We start from the raw sequence: 24472 nt of genomic DNA on the forward strand, positions 1-24472 counted from the left end.
CATTTGGAGGGTTTACCCAATTATAAAAGTGAATTTTAATCTAGAAAAATACTACTCTGGGCTGGGGTAGGAAACCAGGGTTTGGTGTTTGTATCCAAGCTGCTTAAGCTCCAGACTACTCCATGATTTCCACATTAAAATTTCCAGTAAAAAAAACCTGTTTTCTCTGATTTTGATGACCAATCGCAGACATGCAAGAAATGTGCAAAATTCAAGCTTGTCCTCTATATTAGATCCCGTCTTGCCCTCCAATACCTTATGTTTCAGGCCATTTTAGAGCATTTAGTTTCTCTTCCAAGAGGTCCTTACACAATCAGTAATCATGGCAGTCATATACACATAGAATCACTTCTTGAAACTTGCCACGGTACCTTATCTTTAAAACCCAACCACACAGAGACTTGCCTTCAACCTGACACACAGATGATGCCCAGCACCCTCTCTGAATCCATGCAAAGCTCTGTAAGACACAGGCAGATTACATTCATTCTTTCTATACATATTGCTTTATACTTACTCTCATTAAAATCCAAACCATCCTTGTTCTGCCCAATCAGTCGGGCTATTTCAGTTTTCATTAAAAGTTTGGTCCTTACTTGTGTCACCTATAGAAGTGTCAGTACCTTACTAGCCAGCTGCTATCCTGATCATTAGGGAGTATCTCAAGTGCAGCTTCTAGACTCTTGAGCTTACCTTCGCCAAGATTAAAACCTTTACTTTTTTTGCTTGTGCCTTTTACACAAACAAACCCTTCACTTTCATCCCACAACTCCCTCAGCTTGTTCAACAGCTTTTTAGATAAGAACTTGTCAAAGGCATTTTGAAAGCCCTAATTTATTCTTTTTTTTTTCCCCTCCTTTGTCCACAACAACAAGTTCCAAGAATTCTCAGATCAGCATGATACAATTTTCTTCTGCCACATTAATTAGACTAACATCTCATGACCTTCCTAGTACTGTTCTGTCTCCCCCCCCTTATTTGCCAACCACAAATATAAGGCTGACAGGTTTGTGTCATGCCCCATTTTGCGTAACAGCTTCCTGTATGGTAAGAATACATACAAGGTTGCTGAATAGAAAGGGCTATGTTAAAATAATACCACTATAAGCCATGCCTAATGCTCACAAGTAATAATGAAATCAAATGGCAGGTTTTTTAATATAAAGCTTGACTGAGGAAACAAAAAAGGGAAATACAAAAAGAAACAAATAATAAAATCCAAGAAAGCATAATCAAACAACAGCTGACAACATTGGATAGCTTATTTCTGCCACACAGCAGAAAGGGAAAGGAAAATAAGGCAAATCTTTCCACCACAGATCTAAGGCAGTCGTCAAGATAACAGAAGCAATAACTAGTGAAACCATACTAGAACATAAATGAAATCTTTGTTTCAAGATGGTTATTTATTTAAATTTGCAAATTAAACCACAAAAACAGCACAATTTCAGCTAATAAAACTGAAAACTAACACAAGTACTTTTCTTGAACTTGGAAAAGATAACACCCCTTTTTTTCCTGCTATTCAAAACCATGGCTATTTATCAACTTTGAATTGCAATAACAAGTTACATTAGGCTCAGTATGCTCTCAGAGAGAGAGAGAGAGAAAAACCCCATCACCTATCTCCAAGTTCCTGTTGGATATTCTGGAATCCAACCGAAAGCATTTCATCTTTTCCTGTGTTTTACTGTTGACAAGAGGCATCTCTTGGACCTGCTATCAGCAGACAAAGACTAACACTCCACACCAAAAAAAGACAACAAAAATCTGTTTTCAATCTAGTAAATGGCACACACTTTCCCAAGTCTCATCACAATGCTTCCATTCCACTGAGGTTTACATCTCATTTGACATCAGAAAAGATTGCTTCTTCCTTTGCTACATCTATGCAGCATTTTTCATCACAGTTTTAAGGTTATTGCACTCAATACTGCCACAACACAAAGGTTCTTAAGAGGGTTTAATTGCATTTCTAGGCTTTTATAGAGCTAGATATAGAAGTTTAAGTTAATGGGAAAACATTAATCAAGCCTGATTTGTATACAGATTTCATAGAAGGATGAAAAGAATTCTGTCTGTAGAAATAACAACTAAACTAACAGATTAAAAGAAAAGACCAGAGTTAGAATGAGTATTTTTAATGCCTGAGCAGGATCAGCCGGCACAGACAAAACCCTAACCAGTGAGCTGTACAACAAGCCGAGTTATAAATCACTCAGGTTTTAATCTCTCCTCCACCGACATCCTGCGAAACCCTGGGCAGTTCTGCACCCCTCCGTGCATGCAGGAATGAGAACACTTCCTCCAAGCACCTCTGCTCAGAGAAAGGACTCTGAGGGTTTTTATCATATTATGAAACTTGGATCCATATATAATCAGTAATATATATATTTAATAATGAGTAATATATATGTAATAATGACTAATATATATATTTAATTCCTACTACAGAATAGTAACTTAAAATCCCAAATTCTGGTAGACATTTTCATGGGGAAAAATTGTACTAACTAAAAATTCCACAAGACACAAGGAAAAAAAAGTGTTAACACTGAAATAAAATTAAGAACGCAGTCCTTTACAGAAGCTGACTTACTTTTAAGGTCTTAAAGGTTGTAACTCCCCAGCTATACAACAGCCGAGACTTCTGAAGAGCATACATTTGTATTCGCTGCCTGCTAAAGGTTTTCTATGACTGCAGAATAAGATCAACTTTTCTGTCCAACTGTTCAACTTGATTATAGAGAATTTTGTCAGAGAAACACACTTACAAAAGCAGCATATTAAGGACTGCTTTAAAATACGCTAAGACTTTCATCTCACTACAAAAGTTTCAGAATTTGCACAGTTATGCCAGTTTAATTTCTTATTTCCTTTATACAAAGGGAAGTGGAAAACAGTTCATGTACCATTATTTTGGTTTCCTTCGGGTTTCTTTCAAACTCAGATCTCTTCTTAATCCAATGTAGCTGAGGTAAACCCTCCCTGGACACGCTTAACCCAGATATATGAAACTGATAAATTCTTATTTTCTAATCCTATTGAAATTACCAGAATAAACGTAATAAACTACAGCCTCAGGTACTGCCCTTTCAACAGGAGGGCAGAGCAAAGCCAAGCCACCATCTCACCTGTTCTAATTGGGTTTTCTTTCCACACAAAGGACTTGGGATTTTAACACCCTGGAGGAAGTCCACACTAGAGCAAGTTGCTGTAGTTGATTAATACCAGCATTTGTGTTTTCCAGCCAGAAATAAGCAAGGCACTGTCCTAAGCTCCTCCCTGGTGACCAAACTGTTCTCTAGACAAACATCTTCTCTCTCACAAAAATCAGCTAAAGTCCGGTTGTCACTGCCTCAGGTAAGTGGTAAATATCACCTTAAATCTGCAAAGCTCTTTTTATGACAAAGAACCCCAGTATACTTTACAGCCTTTTACATATTAAGACAGACACCTAAGATGGACACACAGTAGCCTAAATCAGATATCTGAAGCCTGATATTGAGAATGACTTTACTCCGGCACACATCTTAGCAGCATGAAAATCACACTGACCATCCCAGGTCTTTTTGCCCAATACAATCTGAGTTGTTACATGCATTTATAAAAATATCATTCAAAATTTCTCAGACAAGCGCAAAGAAATAACAATGTAAAAGATCTAGACAACCTAAACATGCTTTTGGAAGTGCTTAGTTATGCACAAAAGACTTTGTTATGAAACTGGAGCAATCTTTGTAAACAATCTGAAATAAAAATAACACAAAACCTGAGGAATAAGCAACCAGCAGCTTAAAAAGCCATTTTATTTTACTCATACACCACAGGCTCAGTATCACTGATCTTCTCAATCCCCCACTCAGCTCACACCAAGTGGCTTCTGGAGCCTGTGCACAGACAGAAGTTGCTCTGATTTCTGGCAGTGAGCCTCCAGCTGGTGGCAATATTTACCCAAGCAGCAGGAGCAGCCTTGCAGGGGACTCGCCATAAGCACCAGTTCTCCCAGTACTTTGAAGACACAGGATTTGAATCCAGGTTTTTATTTCATCAACAACTCCGAACACTGGTCTCTCGATGAGTTGCATACACCTCTCTAGCACATCTTACATGAGAGAGAATATCCCAAGCAAGGGGTCAAAAATCTTTCTGTTATTTTAATGAAATTGGTACAATTTGGCCCTACAATATCATTAGGGTCCAAAAATCTTACGTTTGAGTGTCACAAGCTGTTCATCTGAGTAAGCTCTCTTTCAGCTCTCCCAAATATGCGTGCATGCACAAGGGCCTGCAGGTCACAAACAGACAACCCACGCCAATTCCAACAGGCCATGCGAGAGGCTTGCACCCAGGTAAGCAAGGCTTCCTCCTACTCTGTCTCCCAAAAAAGCAGCCTGCACCTTCACATGTATCCCCTGCCACGCTGAATGGCTCAAGCTCTTCTTCTGTTTCCCACCTGCTCTTGCCCAAACCATGCAACCTGTTACCGTTTTTTCTTAGCATGCTAGCACAAAGTTGGTTTTGTTTCCTCAGTTAAGAACATGCTACAAATGCTTCTGTAATACCAAATGACTTCACAGCTTCCCCCCCCAAAAACCACCATTACAACCTAAAAAAAGAAAAAGCTAAACTGAAAGATACAGCTTGCCTAAATGGCAAAACTTTTAAGACGACAGTGAAGGAGTACAACAGTGTATAGACACCCTCAATTCAGAATTTAAGTACATTACTGTTTTATGTGCAGGATGTGAAATTACAGGCTTCTAGCCATGAAGAGATACCGTATAATAGGGTAGATTAACAGAAACAGCACCAGGAACAAACAACCCCACAGTGATGCACCCTACAATTTACCTGTAACATTTGTGTTCTTAAAGACAATGCCAGTATCCCAGTAAAATTATAGTGATCCTTGTACTCTGATGACCTTCCTAGCTTCTTAAAAGATTTGCAATGATTCCCAGTTCTAGACCCAAAAAGAGAGTTTCAAAACTTTTCCTCTGCAGAAAGAAAAAAGTCATAGAGACCAAGCATGACCTGGTTCAGTGGTACAGCTTGAAAGGCAAGCCGCATAGCATGGAAGAAGGAAAACTGGTAGTCTGGTAAAGGCAGCTGCAGACACCCCACGTTGACGCTGAAGGTAATGTTCCCAGTAGCAGCCCCCTCCTTAAACACACATCTTCATTTGCTGTGGCTGTGGTTGCTTTCCACCAGTGAGGCTCCCCTGAACTAGCTTGCTCTGGGGTGGCTCTGCCAGCTGTGGACAAGCCCAGCTGCATCTTGATGTTGGCTTAAGCTGGCTAGGAAATTACGGCCTCAAGCCACAGTCCCACCAATGCTTCTAAGCTGGCAGAAACCAGCACTGCCACCACATGAAGTGTGAGATAGTATTGCTACCTGCTGCTCTTCTCCACCCTGCCATACTTTCTCCCTCAAGTCAGAAGTGAACTCAATCGAGGAATCTCCAGGCAAGTATCTGATGCCCTCAGGATGTATTTAGTACTAGAAATTGGCCTTCATTCCACTATTACAGGGCAGGTCTTTGGATTGAACTCACTACTACTGTCTTTTAATCTCAAATGTATAACTTGAAGCAATCATGAACATGCTGACTATTTCTTGCAGCTCTATTGAAGTAGTCCCGTGTAATGCAGAGTCCAAGGTTTCAAGGGCAGCTTTAGACCCTAGAGGAGCCACAGAAATCACATTGCACATGCTTCCAGAGCACTGGGTACCCAAAGTGTGCTACTAAGCAGCTACTAAGTGCTCCACAGCAGGCTTAACCTGATTAAGCAACATAAGAGAAAGCCACATCCAAACAGTCTCCTGCCTTTTCTAATTTTCCTAATTAGTCCCCAAACCATCCTACCATGAAAACAATACTGGATCTTTGCAACCTCAGAACAGTCCACTTACAGATAAATTTTTAAATTCAATAAATGCACTCATTCTTCCAAATAATCAGAGTTCACTCCTCTACATCAGTTAGATTTATATAACATAAAACTAGTATGTATCAGGAAAGCAACAGACGCTTTCCCACCCTACGTGAATTCCTGCATATACCATTTGAGTATTATGTCAAAGCATAGAGATAGTAAATTAAAGCCCCAAGATTACATCAGGGGTACCAGGCACAAAATAACTACTTTTTTAACAACCAAATAAAGCTTTGGAAGCTGTTACGTATTGACTGTGAGGTTGCAAGCTAATGAGCTCAGAATAAAAAAAAAAAAAACAAAACAAAAAACCACCAACCCAAAAAACCCCACCTCCAAAACCAGGATTCTCAGAAAAAGCATCATTAACTCCAATATAATATTTTCTTCCCCAAAGATACTTACTGCAGTCTTATTTATTCTGAAATAGATTACCAATAATTCGCTGTTTTTGCAAAAGTGTTTAAACATTTTCCAACCTCAGCAGATTCGGCAAGGTAAAGAAGAAAACAATTCTTCAGCAGAAAAATAAAATCTTGGGTCTTATCCTCGCCAGCAAGGTACCACTTGATGCAATTAAGATCTTGCTCCTGAAGCAGACTGCTGCAACAGCAATATTTTTAGACCCTGAGGGAAGGGAGTGCCTGGTATCATCCTGAAACATATGCAAATAAAGCAGCAGCACACAAGCAGAGCTTGCTTTGCCTCCTCTAGCCAGAAAGCATGTCAAAGCAAAGAACTGCAGGGCTCTAAGGCATGCACATGAATTCCCTACGACGGAAAGTAAGAGAAGCAGAAAGGAAACATTTTTTCCTCATTTATAAGGCAAGGCTGGCAGCGCTCCTGATGGTACTATTACCCACCTATCTCTTCACATGGCCAAGAGCCGCAGGCTGCAAGCTGCGTTTCAGAGCAATGAGGAGAGGGATCTTCAGGAGCGATGACCACAGCTTGTCAAGGGTCCCACTGTTTCTCTCCAGACAGGACAGAAGGCCACCTACGCCCTGCAGCAGGGTCCCAAAGAGGCCATCATGTCCCTCTCACCAACTCCCACTGATGGTTCACTTTGCCACTGGGACTACTCCACGCTCCCATGGCAGACCAGCCCTGCTCTACAAGACTTGGGTCTTGAAAATATTAAAAAATTTAAAGCAAAAAGTCTTATTCCTGTCTATATTCTAAAGAAACTTTCATACACCTGTGCATTCACCCTACACGATCACCCCAGTCACAGTTAAAACCAAAACCAAGTGTCTTTTATTTCCCATTCCACAGCCTGGGTATATTACTTACAGTAACAGTCAGCTATCCAAGTTACAGAAAGGAAACTAAGCCTTCACTTATGTTTCTCAAAAGTTATGTTTCCCAAATAAGAGTAAAGTTTATTTAATTATTACTGAGAACTGCCATTCAGACTAGAGTAACAGCACTATTTAGATTCAATTCACCACTCTTCCTCACTCTCAGTTTAGAAATAAAATTATTACCCTTAAAGAATTAAACAGCTCCACAGAAAAGGAGCTGGGGTAAAAAGGGAAAATTCTCACCTTATAGCAACCTGCTACATCACGGCATGATAAACACTGTTCTCAACTACTAAAGATACATGCTTATTGAAGAAAAAAACATATAGAAAAATCCATCGGCAAGGTTGAATTTTGAATATAAGATGTTTTACACAGCAAATCCTCTCCCACCTCAAAAACCCAGCACAACCTTGCTGGACTAAACAGTCTCTTTCCCTCAAGGAACTTTACAGACAAAGTGATACAAGGATATTTCATAAAACAAGATTCTCTAAGTATCTCCTAAACACTTCGGCAGAGACATGTCTTCTGTCTTCCCAATGTTACAGGAAACCTGTTTTATTATTTCCATGCATACATTATTTTTCAGAAAATTTCCATAGTCTGTCTTCCGTAAGAGCTAAAAAATACTCAAGTAGCATCTTCAGAGTGAATTTGTCAGAAAGGCAGCGGGTTTATTGAGCAATGGTAGTCAACAGCTCCACTCCACAGATTCAGACACTTTTCCAATTTGAGGATAGGCAGATATCCCATTTATCCTCCTGTAGCAAGTTTGGTAATCCAACTCACAATATAAATTAATTAGCGTAAGCTCTAAAAAAGTCAAGATACCAAGAGAAAGCAAACACAAGTCAGATCATTAAATCTGAAGAACAGGCTTTTGGTATTGCTTGATCTATATTTAAGATGTTAATCTTCCCATGTTTATGATGATAGCAGGTCATGGACCAGCTGCACAGGAGCAAAAGGATTAATTTTAGATGGAAACTTCCGTAACTTTCTCATGGATTAGCTTTCATCAGATGAACAAGCCAAACCGTATTACTCTGTAGCTACAAGACCAAAAAAAGGGAGCAGCAGAAGCTAAGGACAGAAAGGGGAACTGGGATTGCCCCTTTTGGTAACTGCTTAGTTTTACTGGATTAGATACCATATAACATTACACCCTTGATTATTTTAGCATGCTAAATTCCCCATCAAAAGATGAACCAAGCAGCTACATGAACACTAGTGCCAGTCCCAATAGCAAGGGAATTGGTGACAATCCACAGTCTGGGAAGCATGACTACACCTTTTGATTTAAATAGTAACAAAGAGTGTCAGCCAACTATGAAACAACTCTGTGTCACAGGTTGCTGCATGATACATAAGAGTAAAAAACAAACAAAAAACCTTCACACTGAATCCTGACTACTGAAGACCAAGGAAATCCTACATATTGAACAGCTAGTGTGAGCAAGTGTCAAGGATGTGAAGGCAAAAATATCCTAATTTATATAAAGACAAGAACAACCAGTTTCACAATACTTTTTTAACATTGCCATTCCATCAACATATCATGCTTCTGGAAAACAAATGCCCATCTTAAGAATTACTAATAAACCTCCATTTCTTACATGATAACAAAGAACAATGGAAGCTGCAGAGCAAGAACTCATCAAGTACTGTACAGTCATGGGCAAGTTTGTAAACTCTATATAGTGAAACTGCTCCACCCAAAACCTTCCAGAGAAACCAAAAATAGAAAGCAGCTAAGGCTGCTTCTCAGCATAATGCCTCACACTGCAGAGGTTTTGTGCCAGTCTTCCTTTTTAATTAAGTACAGCATTTTGGGATCCAGTGATAAAGCAATATTACTGCATGGTCTTCAAAGACTAGAAAGAGCTGAGGAAAGGTATTTCCACTATTATTTTTTTTCCTACGTGTTTTATTCCTTGCAAGTTTCCATACATTATTAAAATTAAGAGGTTAAGTTTATTGCACTCCATCAACACTAATACTCTTTTACATTGCTAACCTGTGCATTTCCTTAAACTAGTGTAGACTAAGCATACTGAACAAGTTCTATTTCTTTGCCGTAAAAAACAAATATTTCTTCATTTGCATTCATTCTGTACAGAGAAGAAACTCAAACCTGTATGTAAACAAAATATTAAAGACTTTTACAACCCTTATACATGATAAATTAAATTAAATTACAAGTCAAGGCAAAATTAAATTCCACTGCAGTTTCCTAACATGCCAGCTTTCTAATGTTTGTGGGTATAAATTAAACAAAGCAGAAACACTATGGAGAATATACTATATTCCTGTATACAATGTTCAAATTAGTGACCACCAATGATGCTGTGACAAACCAGAGAGCTTTGCACATGTACATAGTAAAAGTTTTCATAAGGTCACACTTCCACTGGAAACTTCATTAACTTATGGCTGTGATAAAAATAAAAATCCTGAATAATTAAACACAGATTCTAAGTAAAACTTAACTACTGCAATAATTACCATCCACCTCCTTTTGGCAGGCTGAGAGCAAACAGTATGACAGCTACAGATTCACATCTCCCTAAATAAATAGCAATTTGATTATTTTTTAAAAATCTGAAATCCAATTTGACTTTTCAACCAAGTTTTAGTTTAATTTGCATTTCCTTTGAGCCTCAAAATTCAGATGCAAAAGAAATTGACTAAAAGCTTACTTCTCCTATTTATTTTGCACTAAGTGAGGACTCATCAGGATGAATTGGGTGAGCCAGAAGTATCAATGAGGAGATACTATGACTACCTGCTCCAGTGCTGCACCATTGAATGCTACCTATAATTTACAGATTTGCAATGCTGATCGCTGATCCTTGACATAGAAGACAAATGATTTGGATAACATGCAGAACACAAATGGCTTTTAGGCACCTCTCCAGCTCAAACGGCAACTTTGTCTCTCCCACACCTGCAGGTGTCATGAAAGGAGTCTTTTTTCAGCTCTTATTTACATACCCCGTCCCCTCCTCAAACAAGAAAACTAAAAACAAGTCTCCTGCAACACAAGAATCTAAGCTTTTTAATAACTTTCAAGCACCTGGGATTTTGATGGAAATTCCTTCCTAAAGACGTGACCTGTCTGACATATGCTTGACTAGTAGAGCTTTTGTTTAATGTTTCTAGACAGCACTCACTGTCACAAGCAAACCCAAATGAAAATACAGGTTATCTAGTAGTTTTGAAAATAGTAAACATAGGTGAAGGGAGGGGAGAGGGTTAAAGAAGAAGCATTAAGAGCTTCAAGCTCCAAACATTTCTCTAGGAGTCTTAGAGATGATAACTTTTGGAATGACAAAGGTGAAATTTTTATAACATTTCTAGAGGCTTACTGGGAAGCCAACACCATCTTCATGTCACTGGAATGACAACTTCTCTCAAGCGAAGTACTTATTGCATCATGATCTACATGACAATAACAAATCACATTTCTGTCTTTCAACTAGCTCAGATTCAACCTGTATTTCAGAAGCTTCTTTACAGGCATTAGGGGCACTCCCAGCATTTAAAGTGCATTTTAATTAAGCCATTTAGACAAACCTTCAGGTTAGTCACATTCTCCCCTCCCTTACTGAGGACACTGGCCACCACCTACTAATTTAACTGCCTGAAATCAGTCTGTTGCTGTGAAGAAGTACTGACCTGTACTCAGAAAAGTACTGAAGGTCTTTCCAGAGCTGCTAACCACAATGACAGAAGCAACAAAGCCTATCTGCAATGTTTTGCAGAGACAGCTGCAGATTAGAAAAGAACACAGAAGTAGCGAAAACCTATTGCAGAAAAATTTACATTGGAAGGGAACTCAAGGCCTCAAGTTCCAGCCCTTGCTCAAAACAAGGCTAATTTCAGTTGAACACCAAACAAGAACAGAGATCCCTCCATCTCTCTGAGTGCACATTCCAGAGCCTGACCATCCTCATGGTGAAGATTGTTTTCTTTATATCCAGCAGGAGGGTCCTTTGGTGAAGCTGGTGTCTGTTTTGTCTCATGCTTTTGCTGTGCCCTTGCAAGAAGCACCTGGCTTCACCTTCTGTATGACTCCCACCCACTAGGCAGCTGAAACCAGCAGTCAGGTCTGCCCCTTAGTATTCTCTTCTCCAGGCTACAAACCCGGCTCCCTCAGCTTCTCCTCAAATACCACATGCTGCAGCCCACACTCCTGCTCAGTGGCTTTCCACTGGACCGGCTCCTGTTTGTCCATCTACCCATACTGATACAGTACTCTAGACGCAGACTCACAGCTACCAAGCAGATGTGAACAATCACATTCCTCAACCTCTTCTTACCAGCGGAGCCCAGCATGCAGTCACCCTTCACTGCTGCAAGGGCACACTGCTGACCTGGTCTGCCGGCACGTGCAAAGATGCAAGTATTGTGCTTCACTCCAGCAGGCGCTGGAGTGGCTCAAGTCCTCCAAGAGAACCAGGACTCTTCATCATGTTTCATAACATAATCATGTTTCTTCCTGTTGTCTCAAGGCAGCTTTGTCCACTTCATCTTGATGGGGCAGGCGTGCTGCTGATGCTCACTGTAATGCCGCCCCACCTTGCTGTCCCATAATCCTGACCCATAAGCTCTTGATAGGCCCACTGCCTCCTCTGCAGCAGAGCTCTGCACATTCAGGCCATACCTCTGCGGAAACACCACCCCGCCATCTTCCCTGACCAGCCTTTGTGAAGAGCATGCACTACAGCACTCCAGTTGCTTGATCGCGCTTCTGCAATCCAAGGGAGATCACAGGCTGCAACACACGCGGACTTCTCATTTCACCTGGCCGTTTCCCATCCATGCTGTGTATTTGTGTGCATCCAAGATGAGCCCCCAGTCACACAGCTTCTGAGCTATCCCATATGCATTACCCCACTCTGTCCCTCCATTTATATGCTACGGAAAGCATATGTTAGGTTAACTTATTACTAAATACAGCCCTGTGAAGGCATTCAAGCCTGCCTACACTAGCTAGCTACAAGTTGCTTCCCCCCCCCCCCCCCCTCGTTTTTAAACAAGCTGCTACTTTAATTGTCATTCAAGACTGATTCATGAGATTGTTATACAAACTTGGAAATTCTACCCTGCTAGCCATTGATTCACCTCAAGCTTCCTAAATGTATTACTCTCCGCCTCTGGTAGAGATAGGACTGGTTTACACAATTTGTCCCCCATGCAGTATAGTATTTATGAACACAAAAGAAAAGCTCAAAACAAGCTCAAACCAGAAGAAGTAATGTTAGAGTACAGTCTGTTACTCCTCTGGAACCAAGACCCCTGCACCTTTTCTACTACAGGACATAGACATATAAGAGGTTCAGCCACAGTATGCATAGAAGACTAAAAAAATGTCAGCTGGAATTTCATATTTGTGCTCTGCAAAAGTATCAGATAGTGTTTCCCCCGAAAAATAGAAAGAAAAAAAATATATATATTCAGCATGAGTTCCCTTCTGAGGGCATAACAAGCACTATTTTACATTCTGCCACATTTCTCAGACTTTCCAGCATCTGAAAAACAAACATTACATACTGAAGTGGCTTGCTGTATTACAGTCAATCATGTTATGCAATTAATAGATCTATTTGCACTTCCTGTCTCTGCAATTACATTTTAATTTCAGAAATATGCAGACTATAATGCAAGGAGCAAGAACCTCATGTACTTGCATCCTGAACACACCACATGGGATGCAGCAGGGCTGCATCTTGTATGCTTATGACTGATAATTATTTTTTTAATCACGGAAAACAAGCCAGACATGGGCAGAACCCCATGCCTTTCAAGACAGACAAGTATGAGGAACCTCTGTTTCCTTAGTTCTCATTAGGAGCTGTTCCAGTAGATAAACATTATTTTATCTGAAGCATATGCACTTTGTACATTAATTCATGTTGTTACTGTATCTGTGGTTAATATGGACTAGTGACATAACATCGTGTTCCATTTATCCGTAAATGTTAAAAGCACATTACAGGTTACAAACTACTGAAAGATGTTCCATTTAGCTCCAGAAGATGACTTGCACCACCTACAGGTCTTAGCAGAGTGTTGCAAGAGTTTAACAAGTTTTTTAAACAGACATCCATTCTACACTACTGGAATAAAAGTTAAGTCAACATACCTCCTGAATAAGCAAAACAACAGGCTTACTCCAAAACACTGTCACCTAACATCAGTCCAACCAGGATAGTTTAGGCTAGTTTGATAAGAGGTTTGCACTGGTTAGTGTTAAATGGGGTGCTTTAAGGTGGCACACTTCAAGCGAAGAAATAATCAGTAACACACCTTGATGACAAAGGAAGTACTGCTTTTCTGTGAACAGTAAAGGAACAAAAGTCCAGATATTTCTTTCTCAAACTATATGCTCTAAATTATAGTTTGTAATTCTTAAAACAGCCACAATATACAGCAGAGTACATAGAAAACAACTTGGCAACCACCAATCTTTCCAAAAATATTTGAATCTGTCGGTATATCTCATCAGTCCTAACAGCTTCTCTTATTATGCTTGTTCCTTTGGATTAAAAAAAAGAACAGTCCTACACACTTTGAACAGCATTAAGACTGGGAAGAAGGCACACCAGCAGTTTACGAGCAAAATACATTGCTTTTATCCCAAAGCCAAAGAATTACCTTCACAAAAGCAGTACCTGAAAGCAAGATGCATTGAGAGGCTTAGCTATGCTGCAGAATAAACTGAAAAACATGACTGTAGTCATACTACAGTATTTCAGTGTCCGTAAGTACAGATTAAAACAAACTACTTTTAACAAATTGCAACCCCAATGATTCTGTGGCTGGGCAAGATACAGGAGGTTATTAATGGATCTCTTTCAACCTTGTAACACTTGGATACACAAACCTTTACAAGCTTCACAACCCCATTGAATTATTCCCCTCCTTTAAATATAGCTTTTCCTAAATGCAGTCAACATTAGCCATATAGAATTGCAACACAAAATGTGGAGATGATCATAACCTCTACAAAACATGTCAAGTTAAATTTTCTGCCTATAATTTAGCCCCAACTTTATAAAGAAAACAGTGTCTCTCTTCCAAACTTGCAGGACATCTGATGCACAGTAATGCGCAAACAAGTCTGATACAAAAGTTAAAATTTCCAGTGTTTACTTTGACATAAGAAAACTACAAATGGGAGTAATAGCTTTCAAAATATTAAAACCAATGTAACCATAAAATTAAAGTTGGCTTAGATCTTAGAATCCCAAACTGACAGAAACAGATGATCCTGGGCACGTAATCAAGAACTAATGATGAAAGCTCTTGTAATACACCTAAGAATAAGATAGAGCATTCAATAAACCTGTGAACAAATATTTCAGTGTCATAGTAATAACATTTCTAGGTATGCTCCGATCAAGTTACTAGGTACCATTCTGCAAATGATTTGAGAAAGAAAAATTTGAAGACAAGCAGAATAACTCAAGTGTCCACACATCTAGAGAAAACTACTCTTTGCATAACTTCTTTAAAGGTCAATATGCCCAAGCCAAAATTTCTTTTTTGGTAGTAGTGGTCTATGCTAAAGCCCAACAGCGTATACAGACATACCTGCAATACCTTATGTGAAGCACAAGCCTTAGAGAAAGTATCAAAGTTAAATTCAGTTTTCTAGCCTATTCTGCTTCGTCAAGATACACATTATCATACATTTTGCGATGCATTAACCTGCTGTTCACTTGAGTTGCATGAAGTTTGGGTTTAGATAAGAGTATAACTATATTTAGCACAAGTTTGGAAAAGTGTGACTTTTGTTTGCATGGTGAACATAGTCAAGAGATAAACACACACACAGTAGGAATATGGCCATTGCGGTTTTCCTTTCTGAAGGACTGAGAATTATCTGTACATTCTCAGCGGAGATTTGCCAGATTCTCTTGAGGCTTTTATCAACTGATACTGCTATCTACTGGTAGGGCAGACAACATGGTGACAGGCAGCAGTATGAAAGACCAAGGAAGAAAAAGACCACTCATATTTGGGCCATAATATCTAGGCAAGATATGGTAAGAGTGCCCCACTGCAACCAAATGTAAGTTTTTTTCTGGAAATAGGAAGAGGACACTACTGCTTAATTGTTTGGGCGTTTTGTTGATTTTTTTTTTAATTGGTAAACTGGAAGTGATACCAAAATTTTAGTACACAGATTGAGCATTTGCAGTATGAATAATAGTGAGGAAGTGGCTGCGACATTGCCTTAGCCTGTAGCATGAATCATTTGACCACCTAAACATATCATACCTCCTCTTTAAAATGTCATAACTATAAAAAGCATTTAATCTAACCGTAACCCGTCAATTTGCATCTCAGGGAAAAACGTTTTCTGCTCTGTTTAACTACAATGTGTTACAGGATAGCACACAAAAACCTCCAACCACCATTACTTCTTGGTTGTAGTATTTTTGTGCCTAAAAGAGCCTTCTGTAAAATAGTTACTAACTTCTGTAAGTCTATCAAACACATAATACTGTTACCTTTCTTCAATTCTATTCTTGTCCATAAGTGGTTGTTTGATCCACTGATTAACTAGTCTTTGTCCTTGAGGAGTTCTGCATTTATTTAGTAAACCAGCTAGAGACTGTGCAGTGTTAGCATTTTCCACGGAACTCTGGAAAGGAGAAAAAAAAAAATTAAAAAAAAGTTAGTGAAGTTTATTGACACCCACTGAATGGCACTCAACTGTGCTCCCTAGGAACAGATCAGTGTTTTTTTCTGTATTCAACTTGGCACCCATCAAAAAAGGCAAATGAAACAGCATGGCATTAAAGCACTTACATTCTGGTCCCTGGAACATGGCAAACAAGGAATAGGCTTGTCCATTTTGAAACTAGCTGACTGAATGGGAAAGTTAGTCACTGGGCAGTTTGCCCTTTGAATAGAGAAAGTGGAAATATACCTGGATATTTGCTAGTTTGACCTTCATAAGGTCAAAAAATAGAGGTCCTGTCCATAAAAAAAAAAAATCTGCAAGAAATAAGACTTGGGTTCAAGGGTTTTGGTTGGAGATCTTTGAGGGGTGCTGGGGTGGGGGGCAGGGACACACTAGAATGAGGCAATGGGAGAGAATACAGTTATCCAAACTCTCTCAAGCTTCCCTAGATCATTTTTGGAGTACTGTAAGCATCTCTAAACTTACTCTGTTCAGATTATAGTTTACTGTCTATAATTTAGAATTATAGAATCATTTAGGTTGAAAAAGACCTTTAAGATCATAGAATCCAACCGTTAACCTAACACTGTCAAGTCCACCACTAAACTATGTCCCTAAGCACCACATCTACACGGCTTTTAAACACCTTCAGGGATTTAGGTTTAATATTAACTGGACTCAAGACAGCCTTTCGCACTTTTTTCTTGGGGTTTTGTTTGGTTTTTGCACAAACAGCTAGGAAGCAAAAATTTTGTTTAACATTGAAAAACAGCAAACAAAGTTGTTCCAAACTCTTAACTTTGAAATTAAAATCTCAACCCTCTCTACCCAAAAACACCTGCAATTAAAACAGCGGGCAAGCATTCAACCAGAAGCATGTCTGGATGCCTGTAAACAACTGGAATGTAGAACTAGCATCACCACAACAGTGAGAAGGTACACTGACACATTTTACCCCTGGAAAATCTGATCTCTAAAGTGGATGTCCCTATTTTCACTGTTCTGGACAGTATTACATATGTAAAACTTCTGAATCCAAGAAAGTGTCACAGAGTACACACATCATACACAAATAACCTACTTCAGCACATCCAAGTTGGAAGGCTACAGTTTCATATATCAACTGCATCTGCTGTACCGTAAGAACTTTACCGACATACCTCACAGAGCAACTCAAATTACAAAGTATTTTCCCTTTCCTTTAGTGCCTGCCCAAAAACCTCCCCACAGCCAGCCTGCCACACAGGCAACAACACAGCTTCTTGCTACATGGCAAACCCCTTGTTCCAAAGGTCCAAACAGCCCCTGAAGACAGATATGGCAGTGTATTTCCTATCACAAAACATGTAACACCTGCAAGGACTTATAAAGGGATGTAGCTAAGACAGTGTTGAACTTCCTAAAACACCTTCATAAAGCTTGAGAAGAGATATACTTTTTGCTTCATTCCCTAGATAGTGGCACAGAATCAGGAAATAAAGCAAAAAAGAAAAAAAAATCAGAACATCTCTCTGCAGGGTTAACCAGCTCAAATGCTGAATATATGCTCTTTTTTCCTCCAGAAACCCCTCTAAGGTAAACAGGGGACCATATCTGTGATTTCTTCCTATAAATCTGAAACTCAAGTGGATTAGCTCCAAGCAAAGATCACTAAGCAGGGTTTACCAACATGAAAACAAAAGAGAAAAGCTGATACAACACACCACTTTGAGTCCACATTTTCCTACAACTATAAAAAGGAGCAAACCAGAAAACCAGACGTGGTAGGAGGTATGGAGGAGACTGGTAACCTACCTGGATTTGTAGAAAATACATGTAAAAAGTAAAATTGACACTGGCCAGTTAACATTCTGAAAGCACCATGGCATGCTAAGTACTGTCCTGTTCATTGCCCTGCCTGCTGCAGCCAGCCCTCCCTTGCCCCTCACCAACAGCAGTGCTCCTGCCATATGCTTCCTGTTCCCCTAATGCTATCTAATTCAAGCTTCTATTCTCTTTCCCAAAACCAGCACTACTGTATAAAGCAACTGTGCTTTGGGGTTCCCTACCATACCACAAAACTACAGAACTCTCCTCCCCTCCCACACCCTAAGTCTGCTCCTGCCACTGGAGATGTGAACTTCTCTGACTAAAACCAAGGAAAGACAAAGCAGTCCCCCCACTGCTTAGCCAGACTCCTCAACAGCTACAAGCATGAGGTACTTCTACAGCTCTTCCCATAGAGGTACTACATAGACCCTTGTTTGTGGCCACTTCCTACCTCTGTGATGATCTTCTCTTCTACATTCAAAGCAAGCTAACAAAAAACAAAACCAAAAAAGGCAGTAACAGTGGCTAATAGTGTTTAAAACACACACTGTACAGGCGTAGCTGAAAACAAAGCTAAAATGTAGAAGCTGCCATTAATCAGGATCCAGGGAGTTGTGGTTGGGCAGTCAGGCTACTCAAGCAGCTAAATAAGTATATTGCAAAGCACTTACCAATTCAAGTGTGCATTTCTTACCTGAAAAAGGTTGAGGGCTTGAACAGCTGCATTATCTAGAACCATATATTGACTAAGATCAAAAGTAGTCAGTTCAAATTGTCCAAAATTAGATTCATCTGACAGCAACTCTAAAAACTTGATAATGGCCGACAAAGACGAAACAGCAACCTGAAGTTAAAAAAAAAAAAAAACCCAAACAAAAAAAACCAACCAAAAAAACACACCACATTCTAGTTAGAAACATTCCTGAATCAGGGAGTATTTGATAAATGCCCCTAGAAAATTACAATCAGGGAAGACTTTGAGCCATGTCAATTCCAGCAGGGTTATGACAGACTCATCCTGTTTGACATCATTTTAATAGGAACATTCTATGGCACTGCAGCGTCTTTCTAGGTAGGTGCAAGAACAGCGAACCAGACGTTTGCATAATCTGATAAACAAAATGTGGAGTGCACACCTCGCCAGCTTTCCAAAGCTGTTATCAGGATGTTTCTGGCTCAGGAACACAAACAAGTTACTGCAGATAAATGAGAGATCATGGATCATCTCAGGACATGGTTTGAGGGTTAGTTTTCAGCCAGAACAAGGATCTAATCCGACTCACTGCACAGCATTACAAACGCTAGTGCCAGCACAAAAGAGAGGCAGCAGCAGGACCGACTTGTTCAGCTGCAACACACTTCAAACAATTTTAACCTGTTATGAAATCACACATTAAGGGAGAATAACTCTGTACCTTACACCTGCAATGAGCATCAGCTGTGAAGGGCATTTTAAAACATGTTTATCTCGAGCAAATTACCTCTTGTTTGCAGCTAAGAACAAACACGTTTAGTTCACATGCAAGCACTGAATCATATGCTTGAGCCATAAGATGATATAAAATACAAAAATATTATCATAAACATTACTTTGTTTTCAAATACCAATTTTCCCATCATGCAAAATAATCAAAGTACTGTATTTCAGTCCTTAGGCTACACAGATTATGAATAAGAAGCATCTTTTGTGCACAGTCTGTTTGCTTACCAGAGTTTATTACGTTAAGGAGGTAAGCGAAGGGTTTTCTCATTTTTTTCCAGGACCGCTGGAATCCAACTTTGATACAGACTCAAGCTGAGCAGAACTGCTAAACACTTCAGCAAGAATGTAGCTTAATATACCATAGGTTGTACAATATACTTTCCCAGAAGTATGGGAATCCAGCATAAAACAGGACCAGTAAGGACAGAGGAGATCAGCTCACAGCACATGCACACACCACTCTGCTTCTAAAAAACAGGAGCACATTAAACATTGCTCTGTGCTCACCTGTTTTTCCATCTCTGGCAATGCTGCGCTATTCACTTGTTCTTCTTTTTTTGATTTTAACAAGCGATTGAGATCCTGAACAATATCTTTTGTTGTGAAATCCGCCTTCTTCCTCTCTGTAATCAGGATTCCTCCCCTCTGAACGACCTGTTGTCCACAAACACACACAGATATCAATTACTTTCAATATTTAGGGGACAGATGTTCATCACATAGAAGCAGTCCTGAAGAGATATTGATTTACTGCTAGGTTGCAGAGAGAAGAATGACAGACAAGATCTTACCTTTAGAACAACTTTTGATGATTAAAATGCAACTGAGTCAACAGACAAATAATATATTTTGGATGCATAAATCAAAACTTCAAGTCAACATATTGCTCTTTCAGTTTTCCACAAACCATGGAGCCTAGCTAATAAACTAGAATACAGCTTTTAGATAAAGTTTTGTCTAAGTGTAAGCCACAATAGTTCCCTTACTTGTCGTAGTTTTCCCATCTCTCCTGCAGTCTCTCCTCCTGGTAGCACACACTCCTTTGGTCCTAGTTGAACCAGTAGAGCTTCAAGGTTTGAGAACTGATCATTATCTGGAAACTCACAGACACTCAATTTTCTCAGTGTAGTGTCGACATACCCCACTCCTATTACTCTTTGTCCATCAGCAGTAGACAGCTTAATCCCCACAACCCCAATGGCCGTTGACATATCATTGTTGGCAAAGAGAACTTCCTCAAACTGGGCAAGATTTCCTGGAGAACCCTATTTAGAAAAGAAATAGACTTTTAAAAAGTGTGTATATACACACATACTTTTTTTCTTTAAAAAAGACAACGGATAAAACTAAGTACTGAACAGTCCATTAATATAAAACATGCAGCTGTTCTATTTTTTTTAACCATTAAAATTTTACATATCATCTACAAAAAGTGAACTACTTCATGTTTCCTTTATTTCCCAGCCTATGGCAAAGCTACAGAACAAGCTTTTCCAGCCTTAAAACAGTAGAAAACACAGGGATATATAACAGACTGCACGATTTACCATCATACCACTAATGTCAGTCCCTGAAAATCCCAAAACTCCAAGCTGAGGGGCTCAGGAAAGAGTTATTTTTTGGTTTTTTTTAATTTCACCTCACAATTATAAAGAAAGGTTGAAAATTGTACCTTGTATGCTAAATACCAGTCATTTTCTTTGATAGATTTACTCCCTGCTTTGTTCTTGTAAACTTCAACTCTGTAATGACGAACAAGCAGCAGATCTCTCACAAAAGATTCAAAGTTCATTTTACTAAGCACAACACTCTCAAGCTTCTGAGTTCCTACAGAAAAGGAAAAAAGAAACTTATGATACACCTGAATTTGTTCATAGAAAACATACTCCATATCCAAATAAAAATGTTAATTTACAAGTTTCACTAAACATATATGTACATATACAGAAAGACATCTATTCCTCTCACCCTTCCCCTCTCCTTACAATATTCTTGATTTGTTTTTTCTAATTTATGTTCACACATTTTAATCTAATGAGTGGTGGGAGACTCCCACAGGTAGGAGACTTCTGGATAACATCTTTTCTTTCCTGGATAAACCACTTCTGTTGACAGAACAGATTGTCACCCTAGTCACATTCAGAAGATGGTAAGACACACATGCCAAGACATTTCCCTTTTATCACAATATATACTGTAAAAACAACATATTCTCAAAGAAGTTTGTAAGTTTACATTAAAACCTAACTTAGAAAGTGCCTAACTGACAAACTTCCTGCTTCTGTTCCTATAAGGGTGCAGGCAGATGATACAGTTGAACAAATTTAATTCTGTACAGCTGCCAAAAGGAGTAATACCATTTCTACCTCCCCACCTCCCATGCTACCTCTGGCACCAGCCTACTCACAGAATAATTCCACTAATAAACACATCGCGGGTTTGGGTGGGTACATGAAGTTTTCTGCCAGATCAGCAAGTGGAATTAACTCAGACTGGTATCAGATAAATGAGAGCTAGATGACATATAAAGTAAGCACAAGCAATAGATAGGGATTATCACATCCCTCTTCAGCAGCATGCCTTCATCACTTTTGAGGCTCTTCCTCCCTTTACGTGAAAGATGTTAAAATAGCAAATTTCCACACCCATAAGAACTTATGGGTTTATTTTAAACAGGATTTTTTCATTTTCTTTCCTTTTTCCTCAAATCTCTAGTAAGACTTTTTTTTGGAAGCAGGTAAAAAAACTAATTCCACATAATTAAGTTATCTTTCCCAGCGCAGAACTGTCCAACAAAACAGAATTTTTCTTTTTTTTCAGCTGAGACTACATAATACACTAGCAGGGGGCAGCTGAAGCGTGCTTTGAAATCATCCTGAAAGCAAAAAATGTAGTTTTATGCTGACTTTTAGTTGGATATGCTAGATAAGGTTTTAAAACCAGAGCTGATAGTCAGAGGCTTACACTTGTGATCACTTTTGAATGGAATACACAAATAATACTGATACATGTGCTTCTAGTCTGGAAGACATACCAAGTTCTACACTTGAAACTATTAAGCTCTACGACTTCTCCACAAGTTGTTTTTTTTGTGAGGGGTTTTTTGTGGTTTTGGGGAGGGGTTGGGGGTTTGGGGTTTTTTCATTTTGTTTTTTTGTTTTGTTTTTTTACATATTAGCTCATCACTTGCAATAGAAAGTGAAAAGCATATGAGAATGTCATTCTCTTTTTAATGCCATTGCACACATAAAAACCAGGTTTATTTTGCGAAGCATGAGCCAATAACTTTGCAACATTATGTTCCTCAAGATTAAGGATAATGCTAAGGTTTGCCTCTTCTGACAAGATAATTTATCTCAATGCTCTTACATCCGACATCTGCAAGCTCCATCGTCTTATACCAAGAGATAAATAAAAAGCAACAGGGGGTGGATGGAGGAGAAAAATCTTATGCAATACATAATTAAGTGTTATTTACTCCTGCAGGCCATCATTAGTCAAGTGTGACATTACCACTGTTTACCTATCACCTGCACTATAGAACTGTATGAGCCCCATCCTCAGTTATCACAAAAAATACCATGCAATCATTTTCACAAACGGAAATCTACCAATGCACTGGAAAAGCGTTATTAACCGCCCTTAGCCTACGCAACACATTGTGTTCAACTAACTATCCACATCTGACAGCCCTATAGTATGAGCTTATGTGATGAGAAGTATATACTCAGAACCGTGCTTTCTGCTGTTGATACCTTCCTACGTTTGTACACCTACATCTGTCACACGCATCCTACTCAGAGTGGCTGCTAATTATCATTTCAAAGCTGCAAGAGGCTGAAGAAGAAAGATTTGCATTCAGTTATGCCTGCTTCCAAGCTGCAATGAATCGGAGCGGACATTAAAATCCAGAGACCTCTTAGTATCTCCCTTCCCGCATTCATCAGCGGAGAGGACAGCAGCACGTATCACTGCCTCCACTCTCACCAACACCCGGGGTGCCGCAGGCTTCAGCAGCCCAGTGCCTGCCAGTAGTGGTCCAGTGCCCTAGAGCGGGAAGAGAAGAGCAGCACCTCACGCTCTCTCGCCCTGACGAGGTCACTATCCTCGAAAAATGACGCCACGGAAAACTCAGGCCCAGGGTAGCCACGAAATACCACGACGGAAGGCGAAAACACACAGCGTCCCGACCCGAGTGACAGCCGGGAGGCCTTGCCCTTGAGAACACGCCACTGCTGCGCCGGCTACAAGGACGGCTACCAGGGACGGCTGCCGGCACCGGCACCCACCGCCGCCTCGGCCCGCCCGCCCCCTCCTTCCCGGCCACCCGGGGCCAGGCGCCCGACACCGCCCGCCCCTCCGCAGCGAGGCCCGGGGGGGGGGGCGGGGGTGGGGAGGGAGCGAGTCCAGCCCGCCGCCCGCCCGCCGCGCTGGCCCCCCGCCGCCCCCCCGCTGCCCGGGCCCGGCCTCCCCCGCCGCACCCACCCGGTGCCCCCGCCAGCTGGCGGATGACGGCGCGGGTGCGGAAGAGCTCGCGGGCGGCCAGCCGCGCGTCCGCCCCGTGCGCCGTGTAGTAGTCGCCGCGCTCGAAGAAGCGCACGGTGGTGTCGGGCTTCTCGGGCAGCGAGAGCACGGCGCGCACGAAGCCCGCCTCGGCCCCCGCGCCCTCCGGCCACAGGGCCTCCCGCGGCGGCTCCACCGCCATGATGCTGCCGCTGCCTCCCGCCAACGGCCGCCGCGCGCGCGCGCGCGCCGAATCGGCCCGCGGGCGCAGGCGCGCCAGCGGCGGCACCCAATCGCTGCGGAGTCTGCGCGGCGCGTCACGCCCGCCCCGCCCCTCTACGCCTTCATGGCGGGTGGCTGGGCCTTCCCGCGCGCCGTACGCTGCCATGGCAACGCCTGGCGCGGTGATGGCCGCCTCCCACAGGCTGCCTGCCGCCGGGCCCCCGCGGGGCGGGCTGCGCCCTCCCGGTGGGCGCCGGTGAGGCGGTCAAGGGCGGGGGCACAGTGCCAGCGCCCGGTGCTGCCTTAACCTCAGCGCCGAAGCCCCACACGATGGTAGGAGTTGGGTGTTTCCGTCCAACCTCACGTCAAAGCCGAAGTACGCAGGCCTCATGCGCGCAGGCACGCAGTCGCCAAAAGGTCATCCCAGAAGAGGAAGGGAGCCCCAGGCAGCCATGCTGAGGTGGTCGCTCCACTTACTCCATGAGGAGGAGAGTGCCCTGTGGACCAGGAG

General features: G+C 41.0%; 1 protein-coding gene across 3 annotated transcripts in view; it reads right to left on the reverse strand.

Moving 5' to 3' along the window:
* MSH2 (mutS homolog 2) overlaps window positions 1–23959 on the reverse strand; it is a 63821-nt gene extending 39862 nt beyond the window's left edge. The window contains exons 1-6 of one of the 3 annotated variants that reach the window (XM_075706860.1): window positions 23722–23959; window positions 20909–21063; window positions 20223–20501; window positions 19744–19890; window positions 18448–18597; window positions 15769–15902 (exon numbers count right to left, since the gene is read on the reverse strand). In XM_075706860.1, coding sequence (XP_075562975.1) covers window positions 15769–15902; window positions 18448–18597; window positions 19744–19890; window positions 20223–20501; window positions 20909–21063; window positions 23722–23941 — 1085 coding nt within the window. In that variant the 5' untranslated portion in view covers window positions 23942–23959. The remainder of the gene's footprint in view (window positions 1–15768; window positions 15903–18447; window positions 18598–19743; window positions 19891–20222; window positions 20502–20908; window positions 21064–23721) is intronic. The other 2 variants (XM_075706861.1, XM_075706859.1) reach the window with 2 other exon arrangements.
* Window positions 23960–24472: the final 513 nt, after the last annotated feature.

Source organism: Pelecanus crispus, chromosome 3, assembly GCF_030463565.1.
Source record: "Pelecanus crispus isolate bPelCri1 chromosome 3, bPelCri1.pri, whole genome shotgun sequence".
Taxonomy (NCBI): Eukaryota; Metazoa; Chordata; class Aves; order Pelecaniformes; family Pelecanidae; genus Pelecanus; species Pelecanus crispus.